The 12,484-nt window shown below is 36.7% G+C and overlaps 1 protein-coding gene across 13 annotated transcripts in view; it reads left to right on the plus strand.

Annotated features, from left to right (window-relative positions):
- CADPS (calcium dependent secretion activator) overlaps positions 1–12,484 on the plus strand; it is a 440,774-nt gene that overhangs the window by 311,901 nt on the left and 116,389 nt on the right. For 4 of the 13 annotated variants that reach the window (XM_032210572.1, XM_032210571.1, XM_032210579.1 and 1 more), the window contains exons 19-21: positions 1,185–1,282; positions 4,921–4,929; positions 10,901–11,057. In XM_032210572.1, coding sequence (XP_032066463.1) covers positions 1,185–1,282; positions 4,921–4,929; positions 10,901–11,057 — 264 coding nt within the window. Of the gene's footprint in view, positions 1–1,175; positions 1,283–2,003; positions 2,018–4,920; positions 4,930–5,407; positions 5,415–10,900; positions 11,058–12,484 lie in introns of all 13 variants that reach the window. The other 9 variants (XM_032210575.1, XM_032210574.1, XM_032210573.1 and 6 more) reach the window with 4 other exon arrangements.

The raw sequence follows: 12,484 nt of genomic DNA on the forward strand, positions 1-12,484 counted from the left end.
TCATAGTGCTTTTTACAGCCCTCTCCAAGGGGTTTACAGAGTCAGCACATTTCCCCCAACAATCTGGGACGTCATTTTACTGGAAGGATGGAAGGCTGAGTCAACCCTGAGCCTGGGGAGATTTGAACTGCAAAATTTCAGGCAGCTGGAAGGCAGCAGAAGTATCCTGCAGTACTGCATTCTAGCCGCTGTGCCACCGTAGCTCATAAGCCAGCAAACTTTGATTAATACACATGACCAGTTCCTGGTTTCTTATTCTAATAAGCAGCAATTTTGCAATACTTTTGAAGCTTGGTTACTAATCATGGAAGACTTCAATATGACACGAGGAAAGAGATATGCAAACAGTCTCATATCTCTGAAATACTTGAAGGGGACTGCTTTATAAAATTTCAACAATAGCAATAATAATAATAATAATAATAATAATAATAATAATAATAATAATAATAATAATTCTTCGCTGGCTGGGGAATTCTGGGAGTTGAAGTCCAGACATCTTCCAGTAGCCAAGGTTGAGAAACACTGAGTTAGGGTGATCTGTCCCAAACCTGACCCTTTAAGTCTTCTAATAATACACTATCACCACTCTAACTGAATCCATCTAACTTGTTGCTGGTCATCATTTTCTCCTTCTCACCCCTTTTCCCAACTCTTTAGCTTTCTCAAAAATAAACATGGGAGACTTCTTCTATTTTTTTTCGGTTTAAAGTTCAAAGAATATAAAATAGGGTGACTTCATTTTAATCTGTCACTTAAACATGACTAATTCTTAGATATTTTATACAATACACACATTGCAAAAATATTTCAGATCTAGAGCACAGATATATGTATGTATCAATTGTGAAAATAAATCTTCCTAATGTAAATACTAGAAAGATGCTGTCTCTAGGAAAGGTACATTTCTTACTTTCAATTAAATATCAATGCAAAGGAAGGCAGTCTTTATATATCTTTTAAATTCAATGTTGGAGCACTGTTTTCTTAATATAACAACAAATGTTGCTTCATAATTTGCTCAGTACTAACTATATCGCATTTTAATCCTTGCATGATGTAGATTTTTTTTCAGATTGCAATTATTACAATTTTTAATTAACTACCTAATCGATTGGCCTTATATTGAGCTTCTTCTGTCTCACTCCATTTTAATTCAAGTTCTTGTACTGCAGAAAATGTAGGTCGGTTAATCACGCCTGCCAAAAAACTAGAAGATACAATTCGCTTGGCGGAATTGGTGATTGAAGTTCTGCAGCAAAATGAAGAACATCACGCAGAGGTGAGCAGCAGTATGCTAAAATTTTCCAAACAAGAATTATTAGAGCAAGTGCATACCTGTGTAAATTGCAGACATAATGCTTATGTCCTAGGTAAATCTTAAGTAAGACAATCCATTCTCCTCCTGAAATATCTCTGCATTTCAATAAATACAACCTTGCAAGGAAATATATTTGAAAGATATATTCAAGTAAATAGCACAATGCAACTCACTCTCTGATTGCGATTTTATCAAGAAAATTTATCTTGTGTGGGACCCTTCAGGACTTGTGTTCCAGAGCACAGCTTCAATATTAGCTTTCACAGAAGATCGCTAATGAAGACATTCATGTAAAAATGTTGCACTATAATACAATGTCTTCTTGGTTTTACACAAAAGTATCATCATCTTATTCTATGAAGAAGTGTGTCTTCTTGCATAATCACCGTTTCTAGATTTAGCTTTCCACGATAGTTGTATGCACTTATCCATGACTGATAATGATGCAGATTTTGGCCATAGGCTTTTAACAGCTGAATAATTACGATATAAAAGGTACCAAACCTCCAGATAACTTTTTATCCTGAAAATGCTAAGCAGAATTAGAAATCCCAGCTAGATTGGGAAGGTGAAAAAGAAAGACAGCAATGGCAATATATGTCCATGTTACTGCCAAATCACTAGGAACAAGCTTGATATTTTTCTTTCAATTTCAGGGCGGATATTGCAGTAGATTATAAAGCCATATATTAAGAAGTTGACATATGAAAAGGGAAGTTATAGCCCTCCCAAAGAAATAAGGGAGCAAAGCACCAGAGAGTTGCTACTTCAAGGTGTCCCAAAGCTGCTTTTCGAAAAGGCAACTGAATTTTCTGGATGCCTTTTTTCCCTTGAAAATGTTTCACTTCTCATCTGAAATGAAGAAGCTTCTTGGATGAGAAGCAAAATATTCTCAAGGAAAAAACTGTCAGACTTTGTTGCAGAAATCAAACCCAGAAAGCATACAAAGGTAACTGATTTACCAGGATTCATTAATTTCTCTTTATATACATAATAACACATGAAGTAATATAGACAATACCAAGAGTGATTCCTCAGTTTCAGATTAGAGCAGCAGTCCAGTTTAGTTTCGTTTTAGTTCTCAGAGGTTAGCAAAGCTAAGCCACGCCCAGGCTTCTTACTATCTCAGCACACATTGGCTGACCTTGTTACTAAGCCTTATTCATTGGCTGACCTTGTTATCATGTCTCTGCCAGCCATGAATTCTCTGACAAAAAACAAGAAATTCCAGTTGCCTTTTGGAAAAGCACCTTTGGGACAACCATGATCTGAATGATTGAGAATCTCCATAGACTACTTCAAAGTCACCTTGAATCACACCTTTTCACACTTCTCTCCCTTCTCTAAGGAGTGCATCACTAAAAGGCTTAGAGTACAATGAAAGCTTCAAGAAGGCCAATATCGCTCCAGCATCATGAAATAGTTGTTTCACAGATAAGGTGTAACTCTGAATTAACCTGAGTTTCAGAAACAGATAAGATTGTCACTTGAGGCCTCATGAGATAGGTGGAGAGCTCTGCCTCCACCATGGCTTCTACTTTTGCCTAGGAGCCCCCATATATACCATAACAAGCTAAAATTGAAAACCAATATAATAGTTTTAATTAATGTTGAACGCAGTTCTTTCTCCATCACCTCCTAATCTGACCAAGATTAGGAAGGTATATTCATGGAAGGAAAGAGGCTGTTAAGAATTTGGCCCATGAGAAATACTACTTCCATTGCAAGATGGCTTCCATGAACAATTGCCAGCAACACAATTTCCATATGCTTTAAAAACACAAATGTGAATCTCCCTAAGAAGATAAAAGATAATGAAATTGTGTCATTAACACCCATTACTCAGAGGAAGATATCTGTGGCACCCATAAATATAAAGCCATGGACATTATTGAAATTAATTTGAAAACAATACTATAACTCCTTTTTCTCTCCCATATCATCTTTGACTGCTGGTTTTCTGGAAATCCAACTTTTTGAGACCCTTTAGGAAGTTAAATATTTTTATGCTTTGTGAAATGAAGCATATTTCATGAGGCATTCAGTACATGAATTCAGCTTTGGTGGTTAGTTAGGGTACTAGAAATCTTGAACGGAATAAATTTTAGCTGTAAGCCATTCAGGAAAGAGATGGTTCTCTTACTATTATAAAATACAAGTATTAAGGTTTCTCATCACCTCAAATCACAGTTTCAGGTGCCAGCTTCTTCACACTGTTTTATCTGTAGTGATTGCAGGAACAACCTACCTAACCCTTAGGATAGTCTCTTCTAGACTCTTCTATGCCAGGACTGGTATCATACTCCTACAATTCATTTTCATATCAGCTGTAGAGCCTAGAAACATGCCAGGCAAATCCTCCATGGCCACTCTTAGAGGTAAACAGTGTGAAAACAACTTAGACAGGCTGGGATAAAGTTTGTGGTTGCCATCTTTCATATGACAGACACTGAATCACTTCCAAGTTGTACTTTGCATCTAAAGGTGTATCATGCCCTTCCCAAACATGATGCCCTTTAAACATACTATTCCTATGTCTCCCAAAATTTATTGGTAATGTTGGTCATCAATTCTGAAAATTCTAGACCTCATACATCTGGATGACACAAGTGGATGGCACAAGTTGATGAAGGGTTGTCTGTATGATTACATAAAGTAGCAGACCCTTTTTCTTCATGGTAATTGTAGCTTAGGAACAATCCTGTTTCATCTTACACAAATTCATATATAATATTCTGACCGCTTTTTGATCAGAATGAATTTGCTATTATCATATTTTTTGGAGTATAAATGCACCTTTTTACCCCAAAAAAGAGGGTGAAAATCTGGGTGTATCTTATACACGGAATACAGCATTTTTGGCCTCCTGAAACTCTGCCCCTTTCACCAAAATGGCCAAGCATAGCCTTTAGGAGCCTTCCAGAATGCTCCTGGGGGCTGGGGAGGGGGCAGAAATGAGCCATTTTTTGCTCAATTTTGCCCCCCCCAGCCCCCGAGGAGCACTCTACAAGCCTCCTAAAGGCTATGCATGCCCCTTTTTTGACAAAAAACTGGCCATTTTTTGCGAAAATGGGCCATTTTTGGGAGGTCTGCAGAGTGCAAAAACTTTTTTTAAAATTTGCCTCTTCAAAATCTTGGTGCATCTTATACTCTGGTACATTTTATACTCCGAAAAATACAGTATATGGCACCCATGTAACCCACAGTGTATGCTGCATATACTGCGGGTATAGGATGACTTAATTCTATATAAATTAATTCCAGTGAAATTGCAGTGATTTGATATAACTTTTATAAATCATCCTTTTAAAACTCCAATAAAAGAAACCTTTGTTTATACCTTTTAACCCTGTAATGTCAACTCCCTCTTTTCTGCTTTCCTTGTCACTGACCATTTTTTATCTTGCATTAAAAAAATCCTTCAAAATAATTTCACATTTAAAATAAAACCTAAAATAGCTCTCTAATTAAAAAAACAATGTAAAATTAATTTATTTCTAGCACGTGGCACGCCACCAGTCCCAACTTATGCCTGATTGCCTATTTAAATTTCCTCCCTGTTTTTCTACTGTTTATTCAATCTTGGATGATCCTGGCAGGGGAAAGAGGTATGTCACTCAACTGAATGAATTGAGTCACCTCCTATCATATTTTGTGCATGCCCTCTCAGTGCCATGTTTCCTAATGGGATCTTCCCTGGGTAATCCTTGCTTTGTAACTTTGGATTCAAGGAATGTAACAGCAACTTCAGTTTCAATTGCTTGTGGAACTGTAGCCCTACATCGCAGGCCAACGTCGGGAAGGTTCTTCAGCCCTGCATGTAGCAATGGGTATACTTTTACAAGCACTGCGGTTACATCCCAACACCTGTCTTACCTGCCTGGGCTCTTTCCTCAGCCTGTTGTTTTTCCCTTGTTGCTCAGCACACACACCTGATTTATAATTCACCCTGCTGCTAATATCTATTGAATGAGAAAGAAGTAGCTAGGAGTATAGCACTTTGCCCTCTGGTTTTTTTTCATTGTGTGTATTGTTTTAGTATATACAATATGTATATATGGAGAGAGATTATATAGGATCGAGGAGAGGAAAGGTTCAAGCTATTTTCCAAGGCATCTGAAGCCAGACAAGGAATAATGGATGGAAACTGATCAAGGAGAGATTTAACCTGGAAATAAGGAGGAATTTTCTAACAGTGAGAATAATCAACCAAAGGAACAGCTTGCCTTCGGAAGTTGCGGGAGCTTCATCACTGGAGGCTTTCAAGAAGTGACTGGACTGCCAACTGTCAGAAATGGCATAGGGTCTTCTGCTTGGGCAGAGGTTGAACTAGATGACCTACAAGGTCCCTTCCAATTCTGTTAATCTAATCTAATCTGCTCTCAGATGGCTGAGGGTGTAACTCAGAAAGGGCATTTTTCTGGGAATGGAAATGAGGTGTTCAAGGGAAGTTTAGATTAAGGGAAACCATGTTGTTTCCAACCGCACCCTCCCTTTGGTACAAATCGTCTTGTGTAAGGTAAGAAAGGTTTTAGTCTATCATTAGTCTGCTGGAAAGAAAGCAGAAGGCAATTGGTGATGGCTTCAAAGCATGCATTCCATGGCTAATGGCCACGAGACCTAAAATGCAGATTCCAAACTGCTGCAAGAAAGAATTTTAACAAAGGAAATTCCTGCCATCTCCAATACATTTACACTACCTCATTTGCAGTAACATTATCTGAAAAGCTTAGGAGAGACCTCCAGGGTCAGTAATCTTCTGATAGGAAACAATAACACTTGAGAAATAAACCCCAGTTCATTTTATGTTTCAAGATGGATGGGTAAAATAGCCAAACATTGGGAGGGGGGGTTCACTCATTTGGTACCCTTCAAGACAACTCAGTGTGTTTATTTATCAGTCATTCTCAGACCTTAAAAGACCTTTCCCAAAATAATTTGCCATTTGAAAGGCTGAGATTATTATTATTGAGAATATACAGGCAGCAGGCACATTATCTAAAATTGCCTTAGAGCATTTGGAACAGCATTCAAAGAGAAGTAAACAGGTGTAGAAAGTTAGCATTCACCCCTCTCCTAGAAGAATGAAATGTTTTGGGAAATATTAAAAAGGCAGAATATTATATTTCCCTGGATGAAACATCATTTTGGAGGGAGAGGGCATTCCCCACCTTTCTTAATAGCTCTCAGTAGATGTCAGCACTTAAGAGATAAAGAGATAAGTAGCTCTATTCATAAGCAAATACCCTCACCCAAGATCCAACAAAGGTAGGATTAGCCCTCAGCCCACACTAGGAATTTCCCAAAGCTCCTTCATTGCATCATCTCAATTGCATCACCCACAGCAGTTCAAACTTCAACCAAACATAGCTCAGACAAACTCCTAGGATTTGTATATGGCAACAGCCAATAGAATGCATGTTCTTGAACAGGAACAGGAAGTTCAAGTGCAAAGCCCAAAAGAAGGTATAAATACCCCCCCCCCTCAACTCCATGTGGTCAGCTGCATCAGAATCACACATGCTTGGTGGTTCTGCTTCAGCAATAAATGGACCCTCTTTCCAATCAGCCTCCAGCCTCCATTTTGTCTCCAGTGCCTTTCTCCCGGCTTGGAACTGGACCTGGATATTTCTTCCAACATGGGGAAGGGACCACACAAAAACATTACCAGAAAAAAAGTTATCTTAAGCTAGTTTAAAGTTAGTTTGTTAAAAATAACAAGCATTACCAAGGAAAAATTAAGAAGCTGCTTAGTATGCATGTCTGTGGCAAACAAAGATGCATGAAATTAATTGCAAAAAAGTCTGAGTCATTAAAAAAAAACTTTGTAAAAATCTGCTGTTTAAAACAAATCCCAAATGAGTCTGCAAGACATGCTACAATCTAAGCAGTTTCCAATAATATAGTTGATATCCCTTTAGCTCTATACCATTTATCTTCTCTTTTTTTTTTCCAAAATGGGAAGGGGGATGTATTTTGCAAATTACATGCAGGGACCCTTAAAGCTTTTATTTACTGCAGACCTTTGAAATTATCATTCTCTCTCCATATGTATATATGTATGAATATGTATATATGTATTTATCTCTTGAAAACTTGCATATATACATGAATTTTCATGGGTATGGTCAAATAACTCATAGATTTTGTGATGTAGGATTTGCATTTCCTTTCTATGTTTATTATAAAGAAGGTAAGTAAAGGGAAAGTACATTTTATTATTGGGGAATGGTATTCTTAAATAGCAATATTATTTTTCTCGTTTTCAGAAAGAGATTTCAGGATGATAGCTTGGACCTGAAAAGGCAGATTTATTATTATATGCAAATTCAGTGCCCACTACAAAAAAAATCATTTTTACAGAAATTACCATGTTTCTTTCTTTGAATTTCAAAAGCACTGGCTCTTTTTCCTACTTATGAAAACAGGATGTAATGGTTGAATTCTAGATTAAATTATCTCAAAAAACATTTTGAGTTATAAGTATAAAGTTATTACACTGTGAGGTGTTGTGATCTAGAATTTACAACTAATGTTAAAAGGATATAAAAAGTTAATCTTTAGATGCCACAAGATTTTTGTTCTCTCGTTTTGATATAACAGTTCACATTACAGAGGATTCCAATAAAAGTGGTTCATGTTGTCTCAAAATACCAATATAATTACATTGCTCTTCCACTAGACTGGATTTATACAATGCATAAAGGCAGGATTATTAATAATCTTTGTTTGAAACATTCGTTGGAGAAAATGCAGAATTGTTTTGATTGAATCTCTAGAAGTCTCGTGAAAGTCTAATACTAGCTATTATAGAAACAAGATTCCTAGACAAAATAAAACTGTCCAATAACAATTTCCCCCTCATTTCTTATGGAATTTATATAGCTTTCAATAGTACAGAAAAAAAATTTCTAGACCATATAGGAATCATTCATTGGAATGTACAGATGACATTTTAAAAAGCAGGAAAATAATTCTATTGACATTGGTGACATTGGCATAGTTCCTAAAAGTTAATTTTAATATCATAAAAATGTATATCACATTAGTGATTAGTAATTTTTATCACATTAGTATCAACCTTTAGGAGCTATATCAATGTTACCAATGCCGGTAGAATTACTTTCCTACTTTTAGGAAATTTTAACACTAGCTGTACCAGAATTCTGGAGAGAATCTATGCAACTGGATGGCATTTAATCGATTATACTAGAATTGTTCATATTTTTTATCAATATCTACAGCATTTGCTAGTGAAAACAGAAGGACCAAAAGCAGTATTTAAATGAAGATGTACGATATAGGATGTATCAGTTTATTGCTTCAAATACTTCATTGCCTCTGTTTCTCAAAATATGATGTTGGTAATGAAGATCATCCATATTATAATTACTTCTTGAATAAAGTTCTTAAGTTACATAAATATTAATGGTTTAATAGAAGAAAGTTACTGGACAAGGAATTGTTCTGTAAAAGAGAGTTGATATATTTATGATGTCAGTCTCTTAACTGACATTTCAGAATTAATATCCATGGCTAGATTTCACTTAAGAATAGTTTAGAAACAATGCCTATTCATTCCCTACTGTGGAATCTTCCTCTATTTTTCCTCACTGTCCTGTTTCTTGATATTAAATATAAACAACTAATAATTCAATTTCAGTTTAAATGCTCTTATTATGTTCCAAATATCTTAAGTATTTCAAACAAACAAACCCCAAAATGTTCACAAGCATCAAATTCCAATGTCATGCTGGCAGAATGGAATTCTGGAAAGCTAACTTCTTCAAGGATTTCTTCACCTGACAAGCTCCAGAAAGGTCCCAAAAGAGAAGAATGGTCTCTAGAATGGAGAATTAAGGAGACTTCCTAATATTAGATAGTGCCATCTGGTGCATATGGGAGTTCTACTGAATAATCTCCCTTCCCCTTCTACAAGTAAGTCCTCTAGTCCTCTGTCTACCATGTTCAAGGGAAAGCTGTCTTATTTACTAGGGGAAATGAAAGACAAAAATGTATCTTCTTTGAAATATATTCTGCCAACACAACATTAGCAAGATTCAGAGAAAGATATATACCACAGTCTCCCTGAGATCAGAAGAATTTATGTTCGCTTGTCCTTTTCATTTCAGAGGATGGATATGTAAAGTTTATTCACATGTGCTATTCTTGGAAACTAATACAATTTTTAATATATATACCGTGTTTTCCCGAAAATAAGACGGGGTCTTATTTTCTTTTGCCCCTCGAAATAAGCACTTGGCCTTATTTTGGGGGAGTTCTTATTATTTTTGAGGTGCAGGAGGCGGCATGCATGGTCACCTCATGGCTGCTACTGTGGTACAATATTTTTGGCTTATTTTGGGGGGAAGGCTTATTTTAGTGCATGCACTCAAAAGCCTGATTGGGCTTATTTTCCGGGGAGGTCTTATTTTCAGGGAAACGGGGTATATATGGATAATCATTTCCAGCTAAGTTTACAGGGCCTGGAAAAATTAAGGAGTCTTCATCTGCCTCTGAAAAGAGGCTACAAATGGCTAATGCATATATGTTTTCAGGAGAGCATTTTATATAATTCAGAGGCAATCACTAGAAAGATTACCTATAAGAATATGGATTATGGAGCAGGATTTCAGTGACATATATCTAATCAGATAATCTCAGCCCTTGACTCACTTGCCAAAATACTCTTAATGCTTTAGAAAATGACAATTACTACCTAAGCATTGAACTCTTGAGTAATTTTTTTTATTGCTTAGTCATTATTGCACAAGGTCCTATTGATAACACCACTCATGTTGCATGTTCCTAAGCCAGAAGTGATTTTAAACACGCGTGCATGTGTTCCTAGCACATTCACATCTGAGACATGTATGATGTGAATGTCATTTCAGAGAAGCTGTACAATGACTTCCTGAGGACTCGTGCGCATGGCCCATGAGTTACTTCACTGATATTTCTTGGTTTTCAACGTTCTTTACTTCTTAGTAGTTTTATCATAGCTTGACTGCAGTAGCTCTTCTGATGTCATGTGGGGGGGGTTTCCATTGTGATCGCTAGTTTATGTTAAAAACTCACCCGCTAGCTGAGTTTGAATGCAAATGTGGGGTGTTTCATGGCCATTAAATCCCCAGTTTTCATACTTGATAAAGTAATGTCTGAGGGTTCCCTGGGAAAGAGGAGCAGAAAACCTACAAAGACAGTGAAGAAACTCCCAAATGTGATATATTTTACACAAGGAACTCTTAAGAAATAGCATGATCCACAAGTGATTTATTGTAAACGGAACAGGTTCACGTCCATTGTGAAGATGTGGAAGATTATACCTCTGAGTCTTTACTCTTTGAGAAGTTACTCCTTGAGAAGTTTACTCCTCGAGAAGCAGACACTCTGTTGCGCCCTAGTTGCCTTATGATTACAACGTGCTAGCAATTGCACTACGGTTTGCCTTACCATAAAGCTAGATTTATCCAAGGTATTCACTTGGTTTACTATTTAGGGCCTCCCGAACGTGAGATTTAGTTTAATAACACTTCTGTTTATTTTTTTTAATTCTGTTTTGTTTTGCAACTTTTCAAGGCCTTTGCTTGGTGGTCAGACTTAATGGTCGAACACGCGGAGACCTTCCTCTCATTGTTTGCAGTAGACATGGATGCTGCGCTGGAAGTCCAGCCCCCAGACACCTGGGACAGCTTTCCACTCTTTCAGCTTCTAAATGACTCCCTTCGAAGTGACTGTATGTATTGTACTTTGGCCATTTAATTTATTCTCCAGGGAGATGAAAGTGTTGGGCTAATATTAATTTTGACTGATTTCCGGTTCTTCCTCACTTAACCCTTTAGTTAAGTCACTTAATGAAATGTCTGCAAGAAAACAATCAAGCTTAGAGAGCACCAAGGAACCTTCATTTTGCGAATGTTTATGAAAGAAAACTGTTATTGTATATTCAGAAACACACACCTACACAAAAACAGCCCACAACCAAGCCTCAGAGCATACTCATACTCCTGCAAAAAGAAGATATCCAGTCCTTGTTATTCAATTTATAAAAAAGCAATACCAATCAGCTTTCTAATTTCTCCTTGAATCAGCTGGTAGGTCTTGCATTGCAAATCTATTTGGGGAGACTGCAGAAATGGATGCAGAAAAAAATCTATCTCCTTCCGTCACAACACAAAATCACATGAGCCAGGGGACCAAGGAAGAGACTGTGCCAGCAGCTTCTGGTACTTACTTGTGGCACACAAAACTTTTTTCATCTGGGTGCAAATGGGGAGGTTTGCATTAGGAATAAGGGGTTTTTTTTCCAAGCTACTATTCACAATAAAAAAAGTTTTTGTCTTTCAAAGCTTAATCAAAAGGTAGTCAAGAGCCCTAATATCTTGGGACACACACAGATCAGAAAGACATATTTTTCTCTACTGACACCTCTACATAAAAATATTTATGTTTAAGTGAAGCAAGGCTTTCTTTCTTGTTTAAGAAGAGATTTCAAACACATGTAGAAAGATGGAATAAAAAAATATTCTAAAAACCCTAGTGTCTGACATATCCTAAACAATAAAAAATAAATAAAAGCTACGAAAAAGTCATAGATATCTTTTAAAAAGTAGTATAAAAGAATAATAAAAACAGCATTTTGTCACTTTTGTAAGTTTTATGAGAACCAAAAAAAAGTAAAACATTTCTGAAAAAGTGCAATCAAGATAATCCTTGCCCAAAACCAAATGACATGGATTTGTTAATAAAGGTCCCCTTAAGTGCTCTTAATGTGTTGGATTCACACAATCACTTTAGTTTTCTTTATTTACCACCAACTCCTTACAGAAATATATTACAGTGCACCTTTCAAGGCAATGTTTTCACTGCAGACATGAAGTATTCTTGACAACTTAATGTGAGGACCAGATTTTACTGAAAAAAATGGCTTTTTCATATATATATATAGCAATAGCAATAGCACTTAGACTTATATACCACTTCAAAGTGCTCTACAGCCCTCTCTAAGTGGTTTACAGTCAGCCTGCTGCCCCCAATGATTTGGGTCCTCGTTTTACTGACCTCAAAAGGTTGGAAGGTTGAGTCAACCTTGAGCCTGGTGAGATTTGAACTGCCAAATTGCAGGCCGCTGGCAGTCAGCAGAAGTAGCTTGCAGTACTGCAC

Source organism: Thamnophis elegans, chromosome 2 (assembly GCF_009769535.1).
Source record: "Thamnophis elegans isolate rThaEle1 chromosome 2, rThaEle1.pri, whole genome shotgun sequence".
NCBI classification, from domain to species: Eukaryota; Metazoa; Chordata; class Lepidosauria; order Squamata; family Colubridae; genus Thamnophis; species Thamnophis elegans.